This window comes from Equus quagga, chromosome 3 (assembly GCF_021613505.1).
Source record: "Equus quagga isolate Etosha38 chromosome 3, UCLA_HA_Equagga_1.0, whole genome shotgun sequence".
Lineage (NCBI taxonomy): Eukaryota > Metazoa > Chordata > Mammalia > Perissodactyla > Equidae > Equus > Equus quagga.
The window spans coordinates 69,307,561-69,330,987 of record NC_060269.1 but is presented as its reverse complement, the minus strand read 5'-3'; the positions used below and the strand labels follow the sequence as shown (position 1 = coordinate 69,330,987).

The following is a 23,427-nucleotide window of genomic DNA, read 5'->3' as shown; positions in this document are numbered from 1 at the left end:
TGTGTGTGTGTGTGTGTGTGTGTGTGTGTGTGTGTGTGTGTGTGTGTCTACACTTTTCTCCCCCATCTCTGGCTCCAGGGCATTGGTGTTTTCCAGCCTGTCTGTATGGGCTGCCTTGGGGCCCACATCTGTCTCCCAGGGTGGGGTGTGGGGAGGCCTGCATCTCCGGGGAGCAAGTCTCCTGCGGCCCCCACCCAGCCCAAGTGGAAGAAGAAAGTTTTTCAGGGGATCTGCTGAGATGGAGCTCCCTGGCCATCCCACAGTCCCCACCAGCCTGGCAGCTTTCTGAGGCTAGAAGACAGCTGTCAAAGTCAGACCAGCCAGCCTAGGAGGGGCATTTGCCTCTGCCCCTATGTGCCAGAGGCCCCAACCAAAGCCAAGCTGGGGTGGAAAGGGGAAGAGCACAGAGAACTCCGATACTGTATATCCGCTCTCTCAGTCCACAGAATCTGGAGGCTAATTAGCCGAGGTCAGGGCCCCAGACTGCGTGTATGTGTGTGTGTGTGTTCTTTGTCCATGAAGACCCCGTGTAACCCCTTCACTCCTGCTGGGCCCAGAGGGGTCCTGCCCCTGGAGTGGCCAGATGGCCAGGCTGTTTGCCTGATCAGATGACCCCCAACAGGCTGCCTGGACAAGAGAACACACAGGGCGTAAGATAACAGAACCTTTCCTTGACTTCCTGCCTCTGACTTCAGCCTGTCTCCAAATAGCCAGAGCCAGGGCAGGGGCACGGTTCCTAGAGTTCTAGGAGTGGCGCAAGGGGTTGGGGGCAGGTTGCTCTCATCCTGCCCCTGGGGACCCCTCTTTGGGTGGATGGATCACAGCAAACTGCAGGAATGGGAGAACCTTCCAGTGGGAAGAGAAGCTGGATCCCTCAGCCCTTCTTCCTCCTCTGCTGCTGGGCTGTGGGTAAACCAGCCGTTAGCTGTCATCTTTCTCATTGGGCTTGGGATGGGCATGAGGCTAAGGGGACAGAGGGGGGCTTTGGAGGCAGGTGGACCTACCTCTCAACCCTGGACCCACAGCTCATTAGTTGTACACCGTAGGAAGGTTAATCTTCATTTCTGAACTTTACTTTTATCACCTGTAAAATGGAACTAATGATATGTCTCTTTGTAGAGTTAGTGGTAAGGATTAGATATGAGAACATACATAAAACACTTATTAGAACTTAACACAGTAAAGACTAAATAAATGTTGGCTGCCTCCACCCTGCTTTCTGTGCCTCACACCCTCACATCATTTTTTTCTGAAGGAATGGGGTTGATTTTCAGGAAAAGGGAGTGTCTCCCTGACCTTGTCCTGGTGTCACTTATTCATTCAACTGATCTACAGTTACTGAATGCTAATATGTGCCAGGGTTCGATTCTGTGGGAGATCCAGAGAAGTGTAAGACGTGGCCTGGCCCTCAAGGAGCTTGCAGTCCAGTAGGGCCGAAGCACAGGGATGTCACCAACAGCACAAACCAAGATGTGTCATATGCCACCTTCAAGGGAAAAGCCCTAAAGGCTTAAGGAGCCTCTTGTCCCTCTGCAGCCCTAGTAGTGCTGGTGGGGGAGAAACAGTGATCACAGCAGGCTGGGAGGGTTTGGGAGGTCTTCATGGAGGAGGAGGAGGGATGGGGCAAGGCCTTAAAGAATGGGTAGGAAGCCAATTTGATGTATTTCACTACTAGTTGGAAATTGGAATGATTTTCGGAGCTGCAGGAGGCTGAGGGTTCTATCTCCAGTCTCAGATTTCATGCTAGGGTGGGGCTGGCTGAGCTGGAACTTCGAACAAGGGCTCTGGAGAGAGCTCTCCACCACAGTGAAGGAAGGCTGGTGGGGAGCTGGGCCAGGCCTGGGGGTGGCTGAAACGTCCTGAGTGCCTGACAGGCCAAGATTCAGGGTCAGGTCAGGCCTCCCTCCTGGTGGTGATTGGTGCAGCCTTTCCTCCCTCCATCCTGACTCCCGAAGACCCCACACCAACACCCTCAAGTGGCAGGTCCCCAGGCTCTCTTCTTTGCTCGTGTTGCCCTCTCCTGCCTGGCTTTGCCTCTTGCGCCCTCTGAGCCCTGACCTCCAGGTGCTGGAGCTGATGGCAGCAGGCGCGTCTACCTCTCCTTCCTTTGGATGCAGCTAGTGTGCCTGTCTGCCTCTGCTCACTTGATGCTCTCCAGCTCTCTCTTCCTCCTCCTCCTCCTTGCACATAGAGGACCAAGGATGAAAGCCTCATTGACTCCATCTGGCTCACCTGTGATCTCTCGGGATCCCCAGGCCCCTTCCTCTCAGATCACCTCTTGCTATTACTGTCTGAGTTATGGTTGCTGTTCCAGTAAGGGCAAAATTAAGACCCTTGATACCCTGGAGAGGTTCCTGGATCTTCTGGATGAGACCAGAACAATGAGCAGGAAGCCGAGCTGGTCTGTGTGTGCTCAGAGCTGCTTCCACCAAGCCCTCCCTCTCTTTCCCTTGCCTGGGGAGATAGCAAGTCAGCCCTGATTTCTTGTATGTTGGGATCCCAAACCATCAAGGGCATCCTTCCCCGAGATTCCCAGCTCTGGCTGCCCCAGATGACTTGGCAGTGATGCTCAGGGCTCTGGGAGAGACCTTGGAGGCAGGAATTAGGACACAGTTGCTCCCACAAGCACAGACACCCACTGAGCCATCGAGAACCTTACTTCGGCCTCAGCGGGCAGCTCCGAGGTCTGCCCTTGGCAGGGAGGTGGGGCAGTAGCTCACCAGCCCTCATCACCATCCTCGCCCCAGGGGCCAAGTTTGGACTTCAGGGGTCCTCAGAGGAGCAGATTACAGGCTCCGGAGGATGAGAAGCAATCCTTTCCCTCACCAGACCACATCCCCCTCCAGACACTCTGAATGAGTCACCCACCCACCTATGCCCCAGCTCCCTGAGTCACCTTCTCTTTTAGGTGCCCCAGAGGAGGAGGAAAAGACTTGCAATCACTCTGAGCTCCAGCTGCAGGGGGACCAATGGGACTCCCCAGGAAGAAGGCACTCTCAAAAATTCTAGTTTCTCAAGAGATCTGGGGAGAAGATTTAGGGGGAGGAGGGGGAGGAAGTAGAATGTGTCATTCCTCAGGCCACTAAGGAGTTACTAAGTGTCTCCAGGGTAATCGGCTAATCTTCCCCACCCCTCCTCTCTCTCCCTCCCCTCTCCCCTTCTCCCCTCTGTCCATTTCTACGGGGCAGGGCAGGGCAAGGTGCCCTCTCCTTTGGGGAGTATGGCCTGTGAAATGCAGTTCTCTGGGTTTGAAAACACTAGGGCTTGCACAGGGAAGTAGTCCCAGAGTGTGTTTTTGTACATTTGCAGATATGCCCCTGCTTTATGGGCAAGTCTGTTTAACTGTGCACGTGGGTACTCCTGAGTACATGTAAGTGGACGTACAAACATGCACCTGTGCGTAAGTGTACATGTGTCATTAAGTACATGCAAACATTTGCAGGAGCTCGAGCATGTCCTCCCCCAGCTAGAAGCTTGCACTGGTGTGATGGGACGTTCTATGCTGGGTACACATGGCGCTCTTGGGATTTCAACACACCAGCCACGCTCCTCTGGTTCCCCCCAGCAGGAGATGCCTTGCCATGTCCAAGGAAGAGACTCTGGAGTCAAGAAGCTGACCTGGAGGATGGGCACATGGGGTCCAGCTTGCTCTCTTCTTTCCTCTTCTGCTCCAGGGGTCTGGCTGTGGAACAGCCATGAGTGTTCCTGGCTGGTTTACAGCCAGAAAACAAAACAAAAACTTTTGATCCCGTGTTGAAAATAACTACTACCCTGACCCTGACCCCAGGGCTTCCTTCCGTGTAAGGAGGGGTGTCCTGGACTCTCCAGCATCCAGATTCCTTAGCTTCCCTAAGGAGAATCCCAAATAGGCAGAGCCTTCAGGCCCAGCTCGTGGCCATGAGGCGCTCCTGCCCACCTCATCTCTCTCCACCCCCACTCTGTTCCCACGCATTCTTCAGCCATGACATCCCTACCACAGGGCGCTTGTTCCACGGATGAGCTCTGCGGCCAGCCCTGGGGCCCGTCCCGCCTTCCCCTTGCCCTGCCCTCCACACTGCCCTGGTCCCCCAGGCCCGCACAGTTCTGTGAGCTCTGTACTTGGAATTTGAGGTTCTGCTTCTGAGCACTCCAGGGCTGTACTCAGCTGGGAGGTCAACGTGGGTGAGCCAGTATGTCTCTGGAAAGTAGAGAGCTGAACTGGAGCTTCCGGAGCTGTTCCTAGGGTAGGATTAGCAGTGGCCATTTAGTGGGTGCTCTCTGTACTCCAGGCTTTGTGCTGTACTTCATGCAGTAGTCCTAGGAGACAGAGTCCATTATTAGCTCCCTTTTATGTGGGAGAAAACTGAGGTTTAGCAGAGTTTATATGACTTGTCACCTAGAAGTACCCAAGCTGGGATTCAAAGGCAGGTCTGTCTGACTCCAAAGACCTTACTCTGCTGTGTCCAAAGACAAGTCTGCAGGTCCAACCACATGTGTATATGGTGATCCTGCGGGCACAGGTGCGTGAGCCTGCAAGTGCAGTGTCTGTGCAAAGTGTGCAAAGGCGTAGGGTGTTCATGTGGCACATGCCCACCTGTGTGAACCCACCACTGCCTCCTTGGAGTGTCCCTCTCATCCCCAGCCTTGCTAAGGCCACCCTTGCATGTCAGCTGAGAAGCATCCTCTGTTGCTGTTCCATCAATAGCTGAGCCAAGGCCACCAAAGGTGACGTTTTAAGTAAGAGAATCTTTCTCATGTGTTGGAAGAGATTCTGGGCCACCTACCAGCTGGTGACCTTGGGCAAGTCATTTCCCCTCTTGGGCCAAAGTGTTTTGATCTCTAAAAGTCAGGGTGGTGGGCTAGAATCTAGCCACTAGGTTCTCTCTCCAGGAGTTTGTAATGGGACACTCCTAGGCAAAGGCATGGGCAGAGTATGGCGTAACAGGCATGTCCTGGGTGGGTCGGGGCTAAATGAATTCGTTCATGTGAAAGCACTTTGTCCGCTGGAAAGCATCACATAAATTTCCACAGACATCTACATAAGGTGCCATTGTTGCTGCTATCACTGGCTTAATGGGTTTGGAGCTTACTGTTGGTTTGTGTGTGTTGGAGCTTGACGTGTGTTTTTGAGGACTGTCTGTGACTCTGTGTATTTTTTGTGACTATGTGTATCTGAGTGAGTGTCTATTTTTGTGTATATGTATTTACAATACGGGCTCTATAGAGGTAATGAACTTGAGTGCAGTGGGTACTGACTGGGAATCAGGGAGGCCTGCATTATAAATCCAGCCTTTCTAGTGACTAGCAGTGTGGTCTCAGTTAAATTATTTCCCTGCTGGGCCACAGTTTGCACATCTGTAAAATGGAAGCTTAGCCTAGATAACTGCTAACTCAACTCTAAGTCACATCTGTAGAAGAGTGTGTGTCTGTGGGCGTGTGTTTGCAGGCCTGGAGAATATCAATGTGGTCCTTGACTCAAACAAACATAATGGAGTACCTTCCACCTGAAAGGGCAGCGTGGGCACTGCTTGTATGTGCAGGGATGTCTCTGTGACTTCGCACAGCTCCGTGTTCAATGGCATGGGTGTGGATGTCACCATGTGTCTGTAGGAGCACTAACCGCATGTGTCTGATTCTGTGTGTGTGTGTGTGTGTGTGTCCACCCAGTGGGCCATCTGGGGAGGAGCAACCTGTGTACAAGCCCTCAAGGTTAAAACAATTTGTGTAATGCCGCCCCCAGGCCTATGTAGCGCTCGGGATGAGAAGCAGATGTCGCCCTGGCTGGAGCTGCAGGGAAACTGCTCTCTGCTCCACCTCCAGCACAGCCTCCCGTCCCCCCAGCCCAGTGCAGCGTGCAGCTCACATCTGAGCTCCTTCCAAAGCACTCAGCTCCACGACTTCTCTTTTCTCCTGCTCCCAACTTCTCAAGAAGCAGATAGACAGTTTAGCCCATCTCTCTGGAAACATCTCCCCCAGCTTCAGAGATCAAAATGGCCTAGAGGGGGCTTTCTCCCCCAGGCTTTTCTTCCTCCAGACAGGGAACCCTGAGACACAGAATCAGTCACTTGAGAATTGTCAAACCTTTTTCTCCTGGCTAGGGAGCTCCCATTATGTGTCCTGGTTTCTCTGATATGCCCATCTGCTCCCATTTTCACTCACAGCCTCCCCTTGATGTAATTGAAACAGCGTTTGTTGAACTACATGCTCGGCACGGTGCCAAGGTTGTGGGCCCACAAAGTAGACACTTTGTCATCTTGCCCCTTGTATTTCCTTCATAGCTCCTATCTCTATCTGGCATTCTTGAGTTCTGTATTTGCTTGCTTGTGTTTTGTTGGAGGTTAGTTCCACTCGAGCAGGGACCTTCTTGTCTGCTAACCACTGGAGTGGTGCCTGGCCCACAGGAGGTGCTCACTAAGTATTTGCTAAAGAATGATGAAATAAACGACATGACCATGTCTGGGTAGAGCTAACAGTCTGGCAGGGGCTGGGCTTCAGCTTTGCTGAGATTCCACCTAAAAAGTGAGCCTGAGTCTCCCAAGAGATCCTCGAAGCTGGTCCCCCACTGCCCTCCTCCTTCCTCAGAAGACATTTGAAGATTAAAGTTGCTATGGGGGCCAGGAGGTGTGCCCACGGGGTCGGGCCCGTCAGTGCTGGATAGGAGGATTAACTCGGCCCCTGGCTTCTTCTTTTCTCTCTAGCTGCCTTCCTTGGGGACATTGCCCTGGACGAGGAGGACTTAAGGGCCTTCCAGGTACAGCAGGCTGTGGATCTCGGACAGCAAGCAATCCGCAGGTCTTCCATCAAAGCTGCAGGTACATTGGGTACAGGCTGGCCCTCCTATGTCCCAGACATAGGTTCCAGGATTGGAGAAACAAGGAATCTCCCTGTTCCCAGCCAGGCCTTCCCAGGACAGAGGCCATGAGCTTGAATCCAGCATAAGGGCTTGTCTTCCCTTGGGATGTCTTCATCCCTTCTCTAGAGGAGTAGCAAGTGTGGACATATCCAGGAGCGAAGAACTGACATTCTTTTTGCTTACAGCTTGTAAAGTACTTTCAAAAGCATTATCTAACTTGGCTGTCCCCAGCCACCTTCAAAGGTAGGTATGAGAACAACTCCTGCGTACAGACACAAAACTAAGATTCACGGAGGTAATGTGACTTGCTCAAGATCACAAAGCTAGAGGCCAGCCCCGTGGCAAAGTTGTTAAGTTCCTATACTCTGCTTCAGCGGCCCAGGGTTTCACCGGTTCAGATCCTGGGTGCGGACACGGCACTGCTCGACAGGCCATCCTGAGGCGGCGACCCACATGCCATAAGTGGAGGGACCTACAACTAGAATATACCACTACTTACTAGAGAGCTTTGGGAAGCAGAAGAAGGAAAAAAAAAAAGAAGATTGGCAACAGATATTAGCTCAGGTGCCAATCTTTAAAAAAAAAGATCACATAGCTAGTCACTGGCGGAGCTGGGACAGGAACCGAAGCCACTCACCCCAGATCTGAGGCCCTTCGCTCAGCACCGCAGTCCCTCCTGGCTTCTCCTTCTGCTCCCACTTTGCAAGCTTCTATGCATTCTTCAAGTCCCACCTCAAGAGCTTCTCTTGTGAAATCTTCCCTGATCGTCCCCCAGACGTGACTGTACCTCCGTTTTCTGTGTTCTCTGCTCCCTGCGTACACTCTTGGCATCTCGCTCGTCGTACTATATTGCAATGATTTGTTTATATGTCTCTCTCCCCAGCTGGACTCAAAGCTCTTCAAGGTCAGGGATGGGTCCTTCTTATCCCTGGGTGTGGTCCAAGCATCTAACAACCCACCTGGCACTTGTGAATGGTGAGGGAATGGGAAGAATGAGGGCTGAGCTGGCTCAGTTCTCACTGCTCTGGAACATGGTCCTGCCCACAGGTAGCTCTCCTCTTGGTGAAGGGCGGGGATTCTCACCTGTGGCCTGTTCTGGGCATACTCTGGTGGTGCCAGGCAGTTGTCCTGCCCAATATGAGGGAGGATCCTGGCATGGGCAGCTCGTGGTGGAAAGGCCAAACTACACCAGAGAGCTGCTGGCTATGGAGGGTGACCTGGTGGCCTGGTAGCTAGCACTCCTTCCTTGACCTTAGTGGGGACCCGTAGACATAGTACAAGGGGAAAGCAGGATGTAGGAGTCGGATCACCCAGGCCTGCCATTAACCCACCGTGTGACCCTGGCAGTTCTTTGACCTTAGTTTCCTCATCTGTCAGGTGTAGATAGTGACACTTGCCCAGTCCCCCTCGGAAAGCCTCTGTGTCAAATGAGAATATGTATTTGAGAACACTTAAAGAAGACATCAAGTTCTGTACGCTCCACACATATGAAGGTTTATTACAGGAGAAGGGAACGTTTCCTATGCTCAGGTGCCCCACAGTTCCTAGGAAACGAGGACACCATTGTTCTCTTTTTCAATTACGTCAATTCTCGCTATTCCTGGAAGTTGTGAATGGACTTATAAAATACCCTTATTCTGTAAAGTCACTGTGAACACTGAATTCGTGAATACTGAGCCATCACTCATAGGGAAAATACAGGGGTAAGTTCCTGTGAGCCTGTGGTCACATTTTCATCACCTCATCAGTACGTAACCCTGTCTCATGTGTGTCTGTTTAAAGACACCTTATTTAATACGTAGGTGACTCAGTAAATTGAACTCATGGCCCACAGCACTGTAGCTCACGCCTGAAGGAAGCTCCTCTAGCCCACGTGTTCTCTCCACAAGGCGCATCCCCGCCTTCCTGCACTGAGGATCACTATACCACGCTTCAGCACTGCAGCGGGGGGGAGGCAATTGAAACAGTGAAATCACCAAGAAAAAGCACAAAAATGCAAAAATTGTGGCACAAAATAGACTGTGACAAAGATGCTTATTTACGGTATGAGAGCCGAAACACGAAGGCGGAGTGTTGCATGTTCAGCCTCAGCTGGGAATGTGTGCGTTGAGCAACTCCGCTGTTTCACTGCTCTGCGCATGTCAGCAAATGACCAGAATGGCTGAGGGTGCTGATTTGGGGGTTACGGATAAGTTTCAGTGAGTGGGCAAATATGGAGCCCTCAAATAATGAGGATTGATTATAATTTGCTTCCCCCCCTTCTCCTCTTCATTCACTTGCTACCAATGTCTGCTTCTTTCGATTTCAGAAAATTCTTCTACCCCCATCTGCCAGAGCACTAGTGGGCAGCCTCAGAGGAAAAACCGTGGGAGATGGAGAAGCAGGTCCCGGAGCCGGCGGGCAGCAACATCCAGACCAGAGCGTGTGTGGCCCGATGGGGTCATCCCCTTTGTCATTGGGGGAAACTTCACTGGTGAGCGTGGTGTTGGGAGGTCCTGGGAGCAGCCTGCATCTGGGCCTGGCCTTGGGGCAGCCCTGTTGTGCATGGTAGTATGAGTGGTACCGTCAGCCTGTCTGTCCAGTGAGTGGCTGCCACTCTTTAGCAATGGGTGGAGGTGGGCTCACCTGGATACTGTGACAGCCTAGCCTTCTTCATCGTGGCAGGCAGCCAGAGGGCAGTCTTCCGGCAGGCCATGAGGCACTGGGAAAAGCATACCTGTGTCACCTTCCTGGAGCGCACTGATGAGGACAGCTACATTGTTTTCACCTATCGACCCTGCGGGTGAGCAGGAGCCCCTGGACACTGCACCCTCAGCCGTCACCCCAACCCGTGCTCTGTCCTGGGCACTGCAGCTGCCCTGTCTGGGCAGAGCCCAGCATTATCTGTCCCCTCCTGCCGTGGGGCATCTCCCCCGGAACCCCTCCCAGATGTGGCTATGACCCCAGCACACAGCCTGGGCACCCTGCACTCAGGCTCCTCCCCACCCCTCCACTCCCCCACCCCCCTGGCAGCCTCGCCCGGCCCCTGAGTGGATGCACTCCCCCAGCTCGGGACCGCCCCCCTGAGCTGGCCCCGCCCTCCAGGTGCTGCTCCTATGTGGGTCGCCGTGGTGGGGGCCCCCAGGCCATATCCATCGGCAAGAACTGTGACAAGTTTGGCATCGTGGTCCATGAGCTGGGTCACGTCATTGGCTTCTGGCACGAGCACACACGGCCAGACCGGGACCGCCATGTCTCCATCGTGCGTGAGAACATCCAGCCAGGTACACACCTCTACCTCATGGGAGGTGGGGCCACGCTCTCTGGGAGGGTGGGAGCTGCTCCCTGGAGCCATCACTTTTGGTCAGCTCAGCCTTACATTCCCAGCTGGCTGGGTAGTCCCAGCCCTGCCCAGGGCCCAGGTTGGTCCAGACCCTGCTCTGAGTCCTCTCCCCCCGGCCAGTAGCAGCTCAGGGACTGCAGACCAGTTGTGGAGCTACTCTGGGGACCAGGACAGGTCCAGGTCCTGGACACAGAGGCCATCCAGAGCAGCCGGAAGCCAGCTGGCCTTTAGAGTGGGGCCAGGGGAGGGGTTGGCTCATCCCCCACGCTGCCCCAGCCTTTCTCTGCACTTTTACCCAGTCTTCTGCTCTTTGACTATTCTGTCCTCTAAGGATTTTTTCTCTCTTGTTTCTTCTCGCTTTGCTCTTTTCCCTTCCTTCCTGCTTCCTCCCTCTCTCCCCAGGCCTCCTCTACTCTTCACTGCTTTCCTCTGGCTGTGGTTCTAGAAATGGGCACTTCCTTCCCATACTCCCTTGAGCCTTTCCTCCAGCAAGTCCTCATTCACCCCACCCCTCTGCTGGACAGACTCTTCTAGAGACCTTCCCCTTCCCCTAGTCTTCCCTTGGCTGCTCCCTGGACCGTCAGGTAGGGGGCACCTCTCAAGTGCGGGGAAGTCCTTATTCCCTGCCCTGAAAAGGTGGCACTGCATCCCGCTCAGACCCACCCCCTCTTCCTGGTCTTCGCAGGGCAGGAATATAACTTCCTGAAGATGGAGCTCCAGGAGGTGGAGTCCCTGGGGGAGAACTATGATTTTGACAGTATCATGCACTATGCCCGGAACACGTTCTCCAGGTGAGAAATGGGCCGCCTCTGCTGGGGCAGCCCAGCGCTCTGTAGACCTCCACTTTGCACTAGCCTGCCCTGCTGGGGTAGTCAGCAAGGACGAGTGGGCCCCATGGGTGCTGCCTGCCCTGCTGTCCTCTTCCACAGTGGGGCCGTGGCAGGGCTGGGACTCACAGAGCCTTGGTTCTTCACACAGTACTGCGCACACTGAGGGCACCTGGCCCAGGAGGCTGAAACCCAGCCGCCCTGCAAGCCACATGGTGTGCCGTGGCCCTGGGACTGCATCAGGGAGCTGAGATTTTCCCTCATCCGCCTGTCAGACGGGGCACATTTTTCTCATTGGGGGCACCCTTTTCTGATTGGTCTGCCTTTTTGTAATTGGCTAAGTTATACAAAATCTGGCTTCTGCCATGGATCAGCCCTCCTCCCCAGCTTCTCCTTAGCAGAGTGTGGGAAACAGGCCCCTCTTCCTCCTCTCACTCCTTCCTGCCCGGCCTTTCCCATGCCTGGCTCTCCCCTCATCCTCTGTCTCTGCACTCCAGCTCTGACCCAGACAGTGGCCCTCCCTCAGTCACTCCTCCTAGACCCACTCTTCCTGCCTCCTGACCTGAGGGAACAGAGAGCAGGGAAGGGTGGTGAGGTCATCCCGCTCCCCACACCCACAGACCCCCTCCTGTACATTCCCACCACATCCCACCCCACCCCCTGCTGAGATCTGCCCAGCTGGGTGTGAGTCAGGGGCCCTGGGGAGGTGGAGGGCTGCCTGCTTCCCTTCGTTCTGCTCCTCCCAGATGGAAACACCCAGGATTTAGCAGGCAGGAAGCAGGGGCATAGGAGACGCTGATGGATCAGGAGCTGGCAGGGCTGTCCCCAGGGTCTGGACTGGCCACGGTAGAACCTGCTCTTTAGCCTTGTGCCAGATGCTGTCAGAAGAAACCCCGCTGACAGGGTGAAGCCTTGGCCCCGGATAGTCCTGGGAGAAGTTCAGTCAGGACTGAGGGGCCACATGAGGGGCCACAGAAGTAGGGCTGGGTGGGGCTGGGGACGTGATCAAGTAGGGGTCCAAAGCTCCCCTGGGGCTGGGAGTGAGCCAGGGCACCAGTGGGTCCCCGGGCATCCTGGGCCTATGTTCCTGACCTCCCAGAGTGTTCCTGGGGCTCCCCCAGGCTCCTGTGGTGCGGCTGCCACGGAGCAGGGTGGCTGCTGGTCAGTGGGCAGCATAATGACAGGGTGAGATGTCTCCACCCGTCCCTGACCCTGCTGAGGAATGTCTGGGCTCTGGCGGGGTCGTGACCTTCGGTACACACAGGCACACCACCCCTCCTTCCGTCAGACTCTCACCCAGGTTGGGCTTTTCCTCCTCAGGGGCATCTTCCTGGACACCATTGTTCCCAAGTACGAGGTGAATGGGGTAAAACCTCCTATCGGCCAAAGGACCCGGCTCAGCAAAGGGGACATTGCCCAGGCTCGCAAGCTCTACAAGTGCCCAGGTTGGGACAGGGAGGGACCGGCCAGGGGGAGGTGGAGGGCAGGGCCTGGGGGCAAGAAGGTTAAAGCTGTGAGTCTTAGAGAAGGCAGGAGGCTGCCTGGTGTTGGGGAGGGGGGCACCCAGGGAGGGACATGTTCAAGTTGGGAACCAAACTGGGGCTAGGATCAGGGATGGTGGGATGCTGTGCCACCTACCTTCTGAGTGGCTGGGAGGGTAAGGGGGAGTAGAAGCAGAAGAGGGGGAGGGCAGAGCAATTCTCAGGGAGTGAGGCTCACCAGAGGAGCTCGACCTCAACTCTGGAACCCGTGTTGCCTTGACAACAGGGCATCCTTCAGCACTAGGCTTGGAGGTAGGCTGGCAGGAGCTCACATGTGAGGAGACGGGGGTGGATCTTAAAGGGACAGGACCATCCCAGACTCCCTTCTCTCCTCAGCAGTTCTCTCCCCCAAAGATGCCAGGGCTCGGGGGCGGGGGGAAGCCAGAAGGTTGGGGGGATTGGGTGCCAGCAGCCAGCAGCCCAGACGTTTCCTTTCTTTAACAGCCTGTGGAGAGACCCTGCAAGACAGCACAGGCAACTTCTCCTCCCCGGAATACCCCAACGGCTACTCTGCCCACATGCACTGTGTATGGCGCATCTCCGTCACTCCTGGGGAGAAGGTAACTGAGCAGCTTCTCCTCTGCCAGGACCCCCAGGCAGGAGAGCAGAGTCCCTCTCTGGAAGCCCACGGGACCCCACAGTTGGGGTCCACATGACTGTGAATAACCTCCCCAGGGAATGTAGACCCGTTCACTCCACAAGAATGGCACAGCACTACAGTAAGGAAGGGCTCCCGTGACTCACACCCTTCCTCGGCTTCCTTCTGAATTAGTGCTACTTGTGGACAACATGTGCCAGGCCCTTTTCTAATGCTTCCCGGATCCATTCACAGGCGTCTCACGTGGAGTCTGGACCTCTCACCCACCCCTGAGCCTCCCGTGTCCTTTGTATTTTTATTGCTCCCAAGAGTCAGCTTTGAGTCTTTATTTCCCTTGATTGGAACATGGTACTTAATGTACAAGTGCAGCCTTGAGCTGGATTAAATTTTATTATTGGTCACATTGTTCATTCCAAAGGCTCTCAAGACCACTTTGAATCAGAATCCCCCCATCCAGCAGGTAGCCATCCCTCTTACTCTGCCAAGAGCTCATTTGATGAGCATGTCTTCTGGGTCTTCTGAACCTGGTCTTTGATCAAAATATTGAACAGGACATGAATCAAAGCAGATCTAAGACCTCCCTCCAAACTGACATTGATTTCTTAATCCACAGGCTTAGGGCAGAGTTATTACACTAACTATGACACGACTTAATGTCATAACCATCCAGACACAGGTCACCACCCTGTTGACCAGGATGTGAACTTCTTCTGCATCCATGCCTTTGTCGTCCTTATATCCCTGGCCCAGGAAGTGGCTAATATATGCTGAATATAGAGATGGATTGCCTTACCAAATCAAATCCACTATTCCGCCAGTTGGTAAAACCCCTTTTAAAAAGGAAGTGAAATTTATCTGACATGCCTTTTTTCAAGCGAACCCAAACTGGCTCCTAGTAATCAAGTGTTTCTTTTCTAAATGGTTGCAGACCATCCGTTTAATTGGGGGTTGACATTCAACTCAGTGGTCTGCAATTCCCAGAATTCACTCCAAACCCCGTCCTAGCACACGCATATTCCCCTTCTGAAAATTGGGAAAGCGTTTGTTCTGAGTTCTCAAGATTACAGACGCTGATCACATCTGCAAGTTATTTGAATGTCCTCTGATGTCATTTTTGAGCCTAGAGACAAAAGCCAATTTAAAGAGTTGCTCACTGACTCTCCTCCTGTATTATTGAGCTTTCGTTTCCTTTCCAAACTGTGCTTATTTTATTTTTTGTATTTGAAGATCATTCTCTTTACAACAGACTTTTATTGAGGGTTGATTAATTCTGTCATCTCTCTTGGTTAACGTTCTACCATCTTCCCTCAAAGGTGAACCCATCCCTTCCTTGTTCCTCTCCGTGTTCTGAATCCAACTTACAAACTGCAGTCTTTTCCACTGTCTGTGCTGACCCTGCCTCAGCTCCCTTCACCCCCTGCCGGGTCTCCACTGCCTCAGCCTTTGGAGATCTCGTCACAGATAGCAATAACAACTAAGGATTGTTGAGCATGTGATTGGCCAGGCATGTGTTAAGTTATTTATGTGTTATGTCTTTTAATTAGCACAACAACATTATAGGCCAGGTACTAATGTTATCCCCATTTTGCATATGAGAAAACTTGGAAAAATTAAGTAACTCGCCCAAGATCACATAGAAACTGGATTATGACACACAGTCTGCGATTGTGGTACTGTGTATATCCTAAAGCCCTGTTCCATTTCAAAAGTTACTTGAAAATTACTTGAAAGCTTTGCTTTCTTTCCTGTTCAGGAGATTTGCTCAGTCGGCAGGGGTGTGACAGAGTGTGGTCACGATCAGCTTCTTTCCCGATTGCTCCAGGCTAGCGTGGGCTGGCCCTAGTCTCTAGTGGACACATGGCCTTGCCCCAGGAGCCTCTCTGTGCCTTCAGCCTGCTCCCTCCATAACTCCCAGAAGACTCCCCAGCATTTTTAAAAAAACTGTTTAATTGAGCTCACGTTGGTTTATAACATTGTGTAAATTTCAGGTGTATATTATTATATTTCAGTTTTTGTATAGACTACGTCGTGTTCACCACCAATAGTGTAGTTTCCATCCATCACCATAAACACGTGTCCTTTTTCCCCTCTCGTGCTCCCCCTACCTGCTTCCCTTCTGGTAACTACCAATCTATTCTCTATATCTATGTGTTTATCTTCCATATATGAGTGAAATCATATGGTATTTCTCTTTCTCTGTCTGGTTTATTTTGCTTAAGCATAATACCCTCAAAGTCATCCATGTTGTCACAAATGGCAAGATTTTGTCTTTTTTATGGCTGAATAGTATTCCATTGTGTATATATACCACATCTTCTTTGTCCATTCATCCATTGATAAGCACTTGGGTTGCTTCCATGTCTTGACTATCGTGAATAATGCTGCAATGAGCATGGGGTGCATAGATCTTTTTGAATTAGTGTTTTCATGTTCTTTGGGAAAATACTCAGAAGTGGAAAGGCTGGATCATATAGTATTTCTATTTTTTAATTTTTTGAGAAATCTCCGTACTGTTTTCCATAGTGGCTGCACCAGTTTGCATTCCCACCAGCCTTTTTCAGAGGCCTGCCTGGGGCGCCAGGGAGAGAAGTGGGCTACAAATAAAAATTGCAGATTCATAAATGCATGGTTGTAGAAATGCAAAAGGTAAAAACCACCCGTGGTCCTGGATGAAACTGGTGTTGTAAGTGAACCAACGATGGAAGCCTTGGGGGCAGAAACATTTAAAGGGCCTGCAGAGGCTGGGGAGCCAGAAGAGGATTCTGCCATAAAGTAATAATGCCCATTCTTTGTTATTTAACAATTATGTGCCAGGCAGAGTATTAGGCATTTTATATACAAGACTCATTATTCCTCACATCAGCTCTCTGATGCAGGCTCTAGCATTCCTCCTGTAGAGATGAGGGAGTTGAGATCCCAGAGCATGAGTGAATCTGCCTGAGTTTACACAGGTAGTAGCAGTGGAACCAGCATCCAGGTCTGGGACTGTCGGACTCCAAAGTCTACGCTCTTTCAACAGTGAATCTTACATAAACCCACCTGCGTTAGTGGATGGACTTTGACATCTACTTTGGCTGCTGAGAGTTTGTTTTTCACTTGCTTTCCAGTTCTCAACTTATTGCCAGAAATGTGAGTGATAGGTAAATCTCATCTTAGACAATTATGCAAGTCAGGGGTATGTCAAACAGGAGTAAGAGGCACTTCGGAACGCTTCTTTCAGGATGCCCGAGTGTCTACACTGCATGAAATTAGCAGCTGCCCTGAAGAGGGTTCGCAGCGTTTTCCAAGCCGCCAAGCCGGCTCCTTCATGAGCAGGAAAGTGGCTTCAGGAGATCATGGTCAGACCTTGCTTGGGAGCCAAGAAGATAAGAACTTAAAATGTCTTTTGGATTTGGCAGTATCCACCCTCATTCCCTGCCCTCTGATATCCTGCCTATTCTTCGGGTTCCAGCCCAAATTCCATGGCCTCTGTAACGCCTTCCCTGACCTTCATCTCCCTTCCCCCAACCGGCCAGAGACGACCCCTCCCTCCTCTGCAAGGCCTGTGCTGGGCCCTCCCCTAAGTGTCTGCTCTCTGGTGCTGAAGGGCGTGGGGCGCTGAGGATGGAGGGAAAGCTGATGCTTGTTCTTTGCACAGCTGTTGGGCAAAATTGAGTGGCAGACGCGGGGAGGCCATGGGGAGTAGTGCTTAAGGGTGCAGGCTTGGAGCCAGGTGCCTGTCTTTGGTGCCCAGCTGTGCTGTTTACAGGATGTAAACATGATCTTGGGGAAGTTACTTAACCTCTCTGTGCCTTTGTTTCCCCCTTTGTAAAATAGGCCTGGTGATAGTACCTCCTTCGTGAGGTTGGTAAGAGGATTCAGCAAGTTAGTGTACAGAAAGTGCTTAAGGCCATGCCTGGCGTGGGGTGGGAAGCCCCTCAGTGTTCGCTGCTGTGCTCAGTCTATGTCCTGAACCCGGCAGATGACTCGGCCCTGGTCAGCTTCCCCAGGGGCCCCGTTTGCCTACCTCTACTTCCAGGATTCTGCTATGAACAATTTCTAACATCAAAATATCTTAAGCAAACTCAACTCCAATAGTGAAATTAACTTTTTGAGTGGCATACACTGTTGTATGTATGACACATACACGTGTCAGACATGGTTGTAAATTTCACATATATTAATTTAATTCCCGTAAGTCCTATGAGGTACTGTTACCATGACCATCTTACAAATAAGGAAATGGAAGCACAGCGGGATTAGATGATGGGCCTAAGATCAGCAGCAAGACCAGACCAGGGGTCCCCCCAAGGATGAACTTGTTCTCCCAGTTCCTCTCTGAGAGGATCCAGCAAACATGAGGAGTACTTCCCACACATGGGGTACACCTTGAGACTCTGCACCCCTTATCTCATTTAACCCCCCGACTGCCCAGTGGAGTTATGATCTCCTCCATCTTTCAAAGACATGAGGCACAAAGAAGTCACACCGTGGGCCTGGAGTCACCAGGCAGGAAGTGGTGGAGCTGGCCAGGTTTTCTTTGGCAAAGGGCAGTGCCCCGCCACCAGAACACAGCTGTTTCCACATAACAGAAGTCGTGACAACTCTTAATTAGACACCTCCGGTCTCAATATAGACATGGCTGTGCCTCCCTGTAGGATGCCTCTCACCGCCAGCACAGCTCCTTCCTCCTCAGTGAGGTGGCCTCTGGCTCCTCTTACCCCGGAGGAGGTCCCTGTGAGCCTTTGGGGTTCTGCCAGCTGGGCGTGGTTTCTTCTTCAGAGGGTCTGGACTCATCCGCCCTGGACCAGTCGGAGCAGCCTACGAGGAGGAAGGGAAGGGGCTGCTGTCCTTAGGGTAGCTGCAGAGCAGAATCGATTGGCAGGCCCGGGGGGCCGCAGGGAGTGGTGAAGGGTGGACGTTCAGAGCCAGAGTGCCCTCGCTTGGCCCTCTGCATGCCTTCTTCCTTCCAGCAACGCTTTAAAGATACTTTTGTTGTTTGTTAGATGTAAGGCTAATGTGCATGCTGTGAAAATTTTGACAGCGTAGAAGTGCGCAAGGTGAAAAGTGAGTATTCTGCCCTGACCCTCCTCCATGTCGCGCGCTCAGAGGCATCTGAGCATTGGAAACACTTCGTATGTCCTTCCAGACCCTTCCAGGTGTGCATGTGTGCACGGGTGTCTGTGTGAACACAAACAGTGCACACATGGGCTTCCATCACTTGCCTTTCACTCGGCAATAAATCTTGGCCATCTTTCCTTGTCAACACATATAGGTCCACCTCAGTCACTTTCATGGCTGCTCAGCATCCGTCGTCTTGATTTCCTTTAATTTGATTATTCAGTCCTTCCTCTGCAGGTCTCTAGTGACAAATGTTTGATTTAAGTTTTTCCAAGATTTCATTATGGCCAGAAATGTTATAATAAACATCTTGAAACTTACATCTTTATACACTTGGGCAAGTATATTTTTGGATTAGATTCCTAAAAGCAAAATTCTTTTCAAGAAATATTTATTAAGTAACTACTACGTGCCAGGCACCAAGGACTCCATAGTGAATTAAAATTCCTACCCTCATAGGGTTTACATTTTGGTGGTTGGGGGAAACAGACAATGAGCAGATGAAATAAATGCAGCAGGTCAGATGGTGATAAGTGTTACAGAGGAAGTCAGCAGTGGGAGGTAGGGCAGTGGGGTGGAGGTTACCGCTCCACGTGGGATGGTGAGGGAAGGCCGTGTTCATGTCAGGAGAGTTGGAGCAGAAACGGACGGGAAGTGAGGGAATGCACCAGGCAGGGAGCTGGGAAGAGCTTCTAGGCAGCAAGTGCAAAGGCCCTGAGGCAGGAGCAGGCTTGCCGTGTTTGAGGATCAGCAAAGTCAATGTGACCAGAGCCAGGTAAGCAAGGAGGAGAGTGGTGGGAGATGGGGTCAGAGAGATAACAGGAGGTTGGATCATAAATGGCCTTAGAGGCTGTGGTGAGGACTTTGGATTTTGCCCTGAGTTGTATGCATTAAAGACTTTGAGCAGTGGGGAGACGTGATCTGATTACATCATAGAAGATCTGCTGTGGTGGGGGCAAGGTCAAGAGCAGGGCCTGTTGGACTGATCTTGGAAGAAGGTGACAGGGGGGCTAGGACTGAGAGTGAAGAAGGAGGACAGGCGGTTTGAGGAGAGAAAAGAGGTGTGAGAGGAGGGGAGTGTAAAAGAGGCCCAGCTGAGGTGAGCGGTCTCGAATTTCAAGTGAGACAATCAATGTTGAGGTATTTTCTTCGGCGACATTGGCCATCGGGTATGGGCACAGACGGGTGGAAAGTTGGATTTAACTAGGGTTGTGGTTTTCAGGTGAGTACAGTAAAGAGAAAGAGGAGTGAGAGAGCTGAAGGCCTGTGCACAGAGGTGAGGGTCAGGGTGGCCCGTGGCTTTACTTTGAAGTGACGAGACTGCCAGCCTTTAGCCACTTCCTCTGTGGTCATAGTTGGTCATCTTCTAGAAAGGTCTAATGTTGGGTGACGACACACTGTCTGACCCCATGGCAAGAGCCAGAGCAGATTTTCAACTTTACTTTTTCAAAATCCCAGGCCCTGTATTTTTATAATAATGACTCTTGATGACTAACAGTCATCATCGAGAGTAACATAGTACCCTTCTCCAGACGTGGTCTTGCTTGATCCTGTCTTAAAGTACCACAAGTAGTAGAAGCTTCCCAAACACAGGCAGATTCAAGTTCATGTCTGAATCAGAGGACAAGAAGAAAGATGGACCGTGGGTTCCAAGCTAGGCAGGAGAGGTGTGGGTCTGCGGAGGTGAAAGGCGGTGGAAATACCATAGGCTCCACGGACTGAAGGTCGGATTAGAAGGATGGCTGGGCTCAGTGTACACAGGGAGCGAGTGAGGAAAGATTGGGGCCCGTGGATGGGGAGTGGGGTCCTTGAACTTGAGATTATGGATGCTAACAAGATCTAGGGGATGGCATGCTCTGTGTGGCTGAGAAGGGGTAGAGAGAGTGTGAGAGAGGTCCCAGAGAGAGAGGCCAGGAAATGGGAAGGACGATCTAGGTAGCTACTGAAATCACCGCGAGTTCTGGCGGGATCTGTGTTAGAGAGTGACCGTGAGCCAGAAGCTCTTCCCTGACTGGTTGCAGCATTGACACTGGCTGCGGACAGCAGTTGCCAGCGCCTGCTTTGGGATCTTTTCATTCTGGCCTCCACGGCGGTGAGCCAGAGGGGAGTCAGATCTTGTCCGCTTCTCCTCCAACAGGGAACCCAGCTGGCACCTAACAGGTGGGCCCCTTGGGTCGTCACGTGTCCACTGTCCATGCCTTGAGAGTCACGGGGAGCCGTTCCCTGGAGTCCCTGCTTATTGGACTCTAAATACACACCAGGTTTGGAGGCTCATTCTGGAAACTACTAAGGAGGCCATTTCCCTCCTGGAAAGTGTGCTTCTCTACCTGTTCCTATGCCCACCTGCTGCAGAGAGGTGGTACTTACCAAGGTGTCAGATGTCCTCCAGTATTAGGGGACATCTGATGAGTTTGGAGGCTGAAATGAGTTGACGTGCAGGAGGTGATTAGGGCAGTGCCTGTGCACACGTGTGATGTGTTGTCTCAGGTGAAATGCTCTTTCCTCACTTTATGCTCGTGGTGGCTGAGGTTCAGAGAGGTTCGGTGATTCACCCAGGGACTCACAGCAGGAAATGCAGAGGTGAGATTCAAACCCGGGTCCACGGGCGTGTCTGGAGTCTGAGTCTTTTCACTAAGTGTTCTCTTCATGCATATGTCTTTTCCTTCTAAGTCCTGAGCTTCTTGATGGGAAGTATCTTAAACCCATTCACAGTAAGGATCCAGCTCTGGTGTTCTCCTCAGCAGTGAGCATGGATCAGCATTCAGTAACTATGTGATGCTGGCTGACTCAGCCCTTCTTCCCTCTGCGTCTCCTCTCTGGATCCCTCATTCCCATTTCAGAGCCCCCAGCCTACATGCCGCCCTGGGCCCTTCCTGTCCCTGAGGAGCCCTCTTCCCTCTGAAAGTGCTGTGATTTATGTTACTTAAGTTGACCGTGAGGACAGCTGGGTGTGTGTAACCCAAAGCAGTGGCTTCTCCCGAGGGGATCAGTAAATGAGAGGCCTGGTCTCATGCACATATTCAACAAGGCCGTGCATTTTCGGTGAGGACTGGCCTGGGAGATCTGGGAAGAATGCCGACTCTAACTGGCAGACGGCTGGGGAGGAGCGACATTTCTGTGCCAGGAGCTCCTTTTTGGACCCCTTAACTATCACCTGTGGCAAACCACCTCACGTAAGGTGCCGTGGTCACGGGGCTGGCGGGCGAGGCCAGCGAGGTGTGGGGAGCAGCGTAACCTTCCTCCTCCCCATTTCCCTAGATCATTCTGAACTTCACATCCATGGACCTGTACCGCAGCCGCCTGTGCTGGTACGACTACGTGGAGGTCCGCGATGGCTTCTGGAGGAAGGCGCCCCTCCGAGGTAACAGCACTAGCTCACCCCACTGCCTCCTCTGGATTCCTCCTTAGAACTGCTCACATCCCACTCTCTTCACCCTCCCCGGGACCCAGCACTCGGCCAGGGGTGACCCCCTGGCGTGGGAGCCAGGAGTCCTGTGGTGTGGTTAGTGCCTGCCAGCTCGATCATTGAGTGTGTGACTTTGGGCGAGTCCCTTCCCTGATCTGGACCTCAGAGTCCTTGGTGCAGGCTTCCGGGCTTCCCTCAGAGGGTAGCTGTCCATGTATGGGTTGGGGGAGTCATAGGAGTTGACAGAGGGAGACAGGCAGGCGCATCCCCACAGCTCCAGGATCTCTTCCTCATCTGGGTAATTTCAGAGGCTCCGCTTTCTCTGTCTGCAAGACCTGGCTTGAGCGTGCTCACAGTGTAGCCTGGTGTACCAGGAGGGCTACCCAGCTGGCATGGTGGCCTAAACTTGTCTGCACAGGATGCTTTGTCCCTGGTGGGGGCAGTGAGTACGTGGGGGATGGGAGGTCAGAACCACAGGACAGAAGTGCTCTAATGGGCACAGACTGAGGGCAAAGAGGGGCTTCCAAGAGGGCGCTTGCGTCAGCCCTCAGGAGCTGTGTGAATTCTCCCCCTAGCCTGGACGTTGTCCTGAGTGTCTCAGGGCTGCTCGCCGCAGTGGAACTTTTGTCCTACGGCCTGTGCCTGATGGCAGGCTGACAAATCCTTGCTAACCGTCTCTTTTTTTCCCCTCAGTTTCTGATATTCGAATATTTATTAGTCACCCATAGCAGCTGTCATTACAACACTTCCGCCTGCGGACGTGGTCGCGTTTCCAAGATTGCAGTTTCTTTTTCATAGCTTACATTCCTAGGTCAGCACCCTCTTGCTGAGAGTTGGGAAACACCCGTCTTAGGCTCACACAGATCATCCCTAGTCAGTTCTTGACTACGCAGGATTCCACAGATGGCTACCCTCATCCACTTGTGTGGATTCCTGGCGGGTTTTATTTCAAAGGAGGCTTTTTCTGACCGAGTCCCCAGATTCTGGGATTTATTTAGGGTTCTGAGGCATTCTCTGCCTTTGGTCAAATGAAAACATTTTGTAATATACAAAGAAAGCTGTTTGTTCTTGGTTATTACTTGTTTGCATGGAGATCAAATAAGAAAAGATAAGTAATGTTGGTAATAGGCTCTTTTTAAAAAGTAAATAAAACACAGGTACAGTTAGTTATTGTGAGGAGTCACCTTTTGTCCCAGAAACAGACTTATGTCCTGTCCCTCAAGGGCATGAAATGCTCTAGAAGTGCTCTCTGGCTCTTTGAGGCCAAGCTGGACTTTGGACCAGGCCGACTGGAAGGCGTGTGGTCTTAGGAGTGTGTGCCAGTCGCAGACCAGGGCCAGAACCCCCAAGTCCCCCAGAGACGGGGGCGGGCTTCCTGGAGGTACAACCCTGGTACAAGAAGGGGAGAGGGGTTCACTCCAGGCCTCACGGCCCCTCTGTCCACATCATCTGCGCAGGCCGCTTCTGTGGGGCCAAACTCCCCGAGCCTGTCGTCTCCACTGACAGCCGCCTCTGGGTTGAATTCCGCAGCAGCAGCAACTGGGTCGGGAAGGGCTTCTTTGCAGTCTATGAAGGTACTGAGGATGGGGGAGGAGTCAGATACGACATCCCTGTGCACCCTGGAACCACTACCTCTGGGCACCCCGGGGGGCGAGGTTGAGGGCCCACAGGGAGGAAGCAAAGATCTGGTGGGTTTGGCCAGGGCGGAGGTGGGGGCACTGGGAAGCTGGAGGGATGTGGGAGGGGCTGAAGGACAGGGCAGAGGGGTTCTCCAGCAGGCAGAGCATTCTGACCAACTTCC

At 52.4% G+C, this 23,427-nt stretch overlaps 1 protein-coding gene across 2 annotated transcripts in view; it reads left to right on the top strand.

Annotated features, from left to right (window-relative positions):
• BMP1 (bone morphogenetic protein 1) overlaps positions 1-23,427 on the top strand; it is a 40,287-nt gene that overhangs the window by 1,120 nt on the left and 15,740 nt on the right. The window contains exons 2-10 of one of the 2 annotated variants that reach the window (XM_046656345.1): positions 6,678-6,791; positions 9,141-9,305; positions 9,497-9,614; positions 9,917-10,095; positions 10,840-10,945; positions 12,302-12,426; positions 12,967-13,082; positions 21,479-21,581; positions 23,084-23,200. In XM_046656345.1, the coding sequence (XP_046512301.1) occupies positions 6,678-6,791; positions 9,141-9,305; positions 9,497-9,614; positions 9,917-10,095; positions 10,840-10,945; positions 12,302-12,426; positions 12,967-13,082; positions 21,479-21,581; positions 23,084-23,200 (1,143 nt within the window). Of the gene's footprint in view, positions 1-6,677; positions 6,792-9,140; positions 9,306-9,496; positions 9,615-9,879; positions 10,096-10,839; positions 10,946-12,301; positions 12,427-12,966; positions 13,083-21,478; positions 21,582-23,083; positions 23,201-23,427 lie in introns of those variants that run through there. The other variant, XM_046656346.1, reaches the window with a different exon arrangement.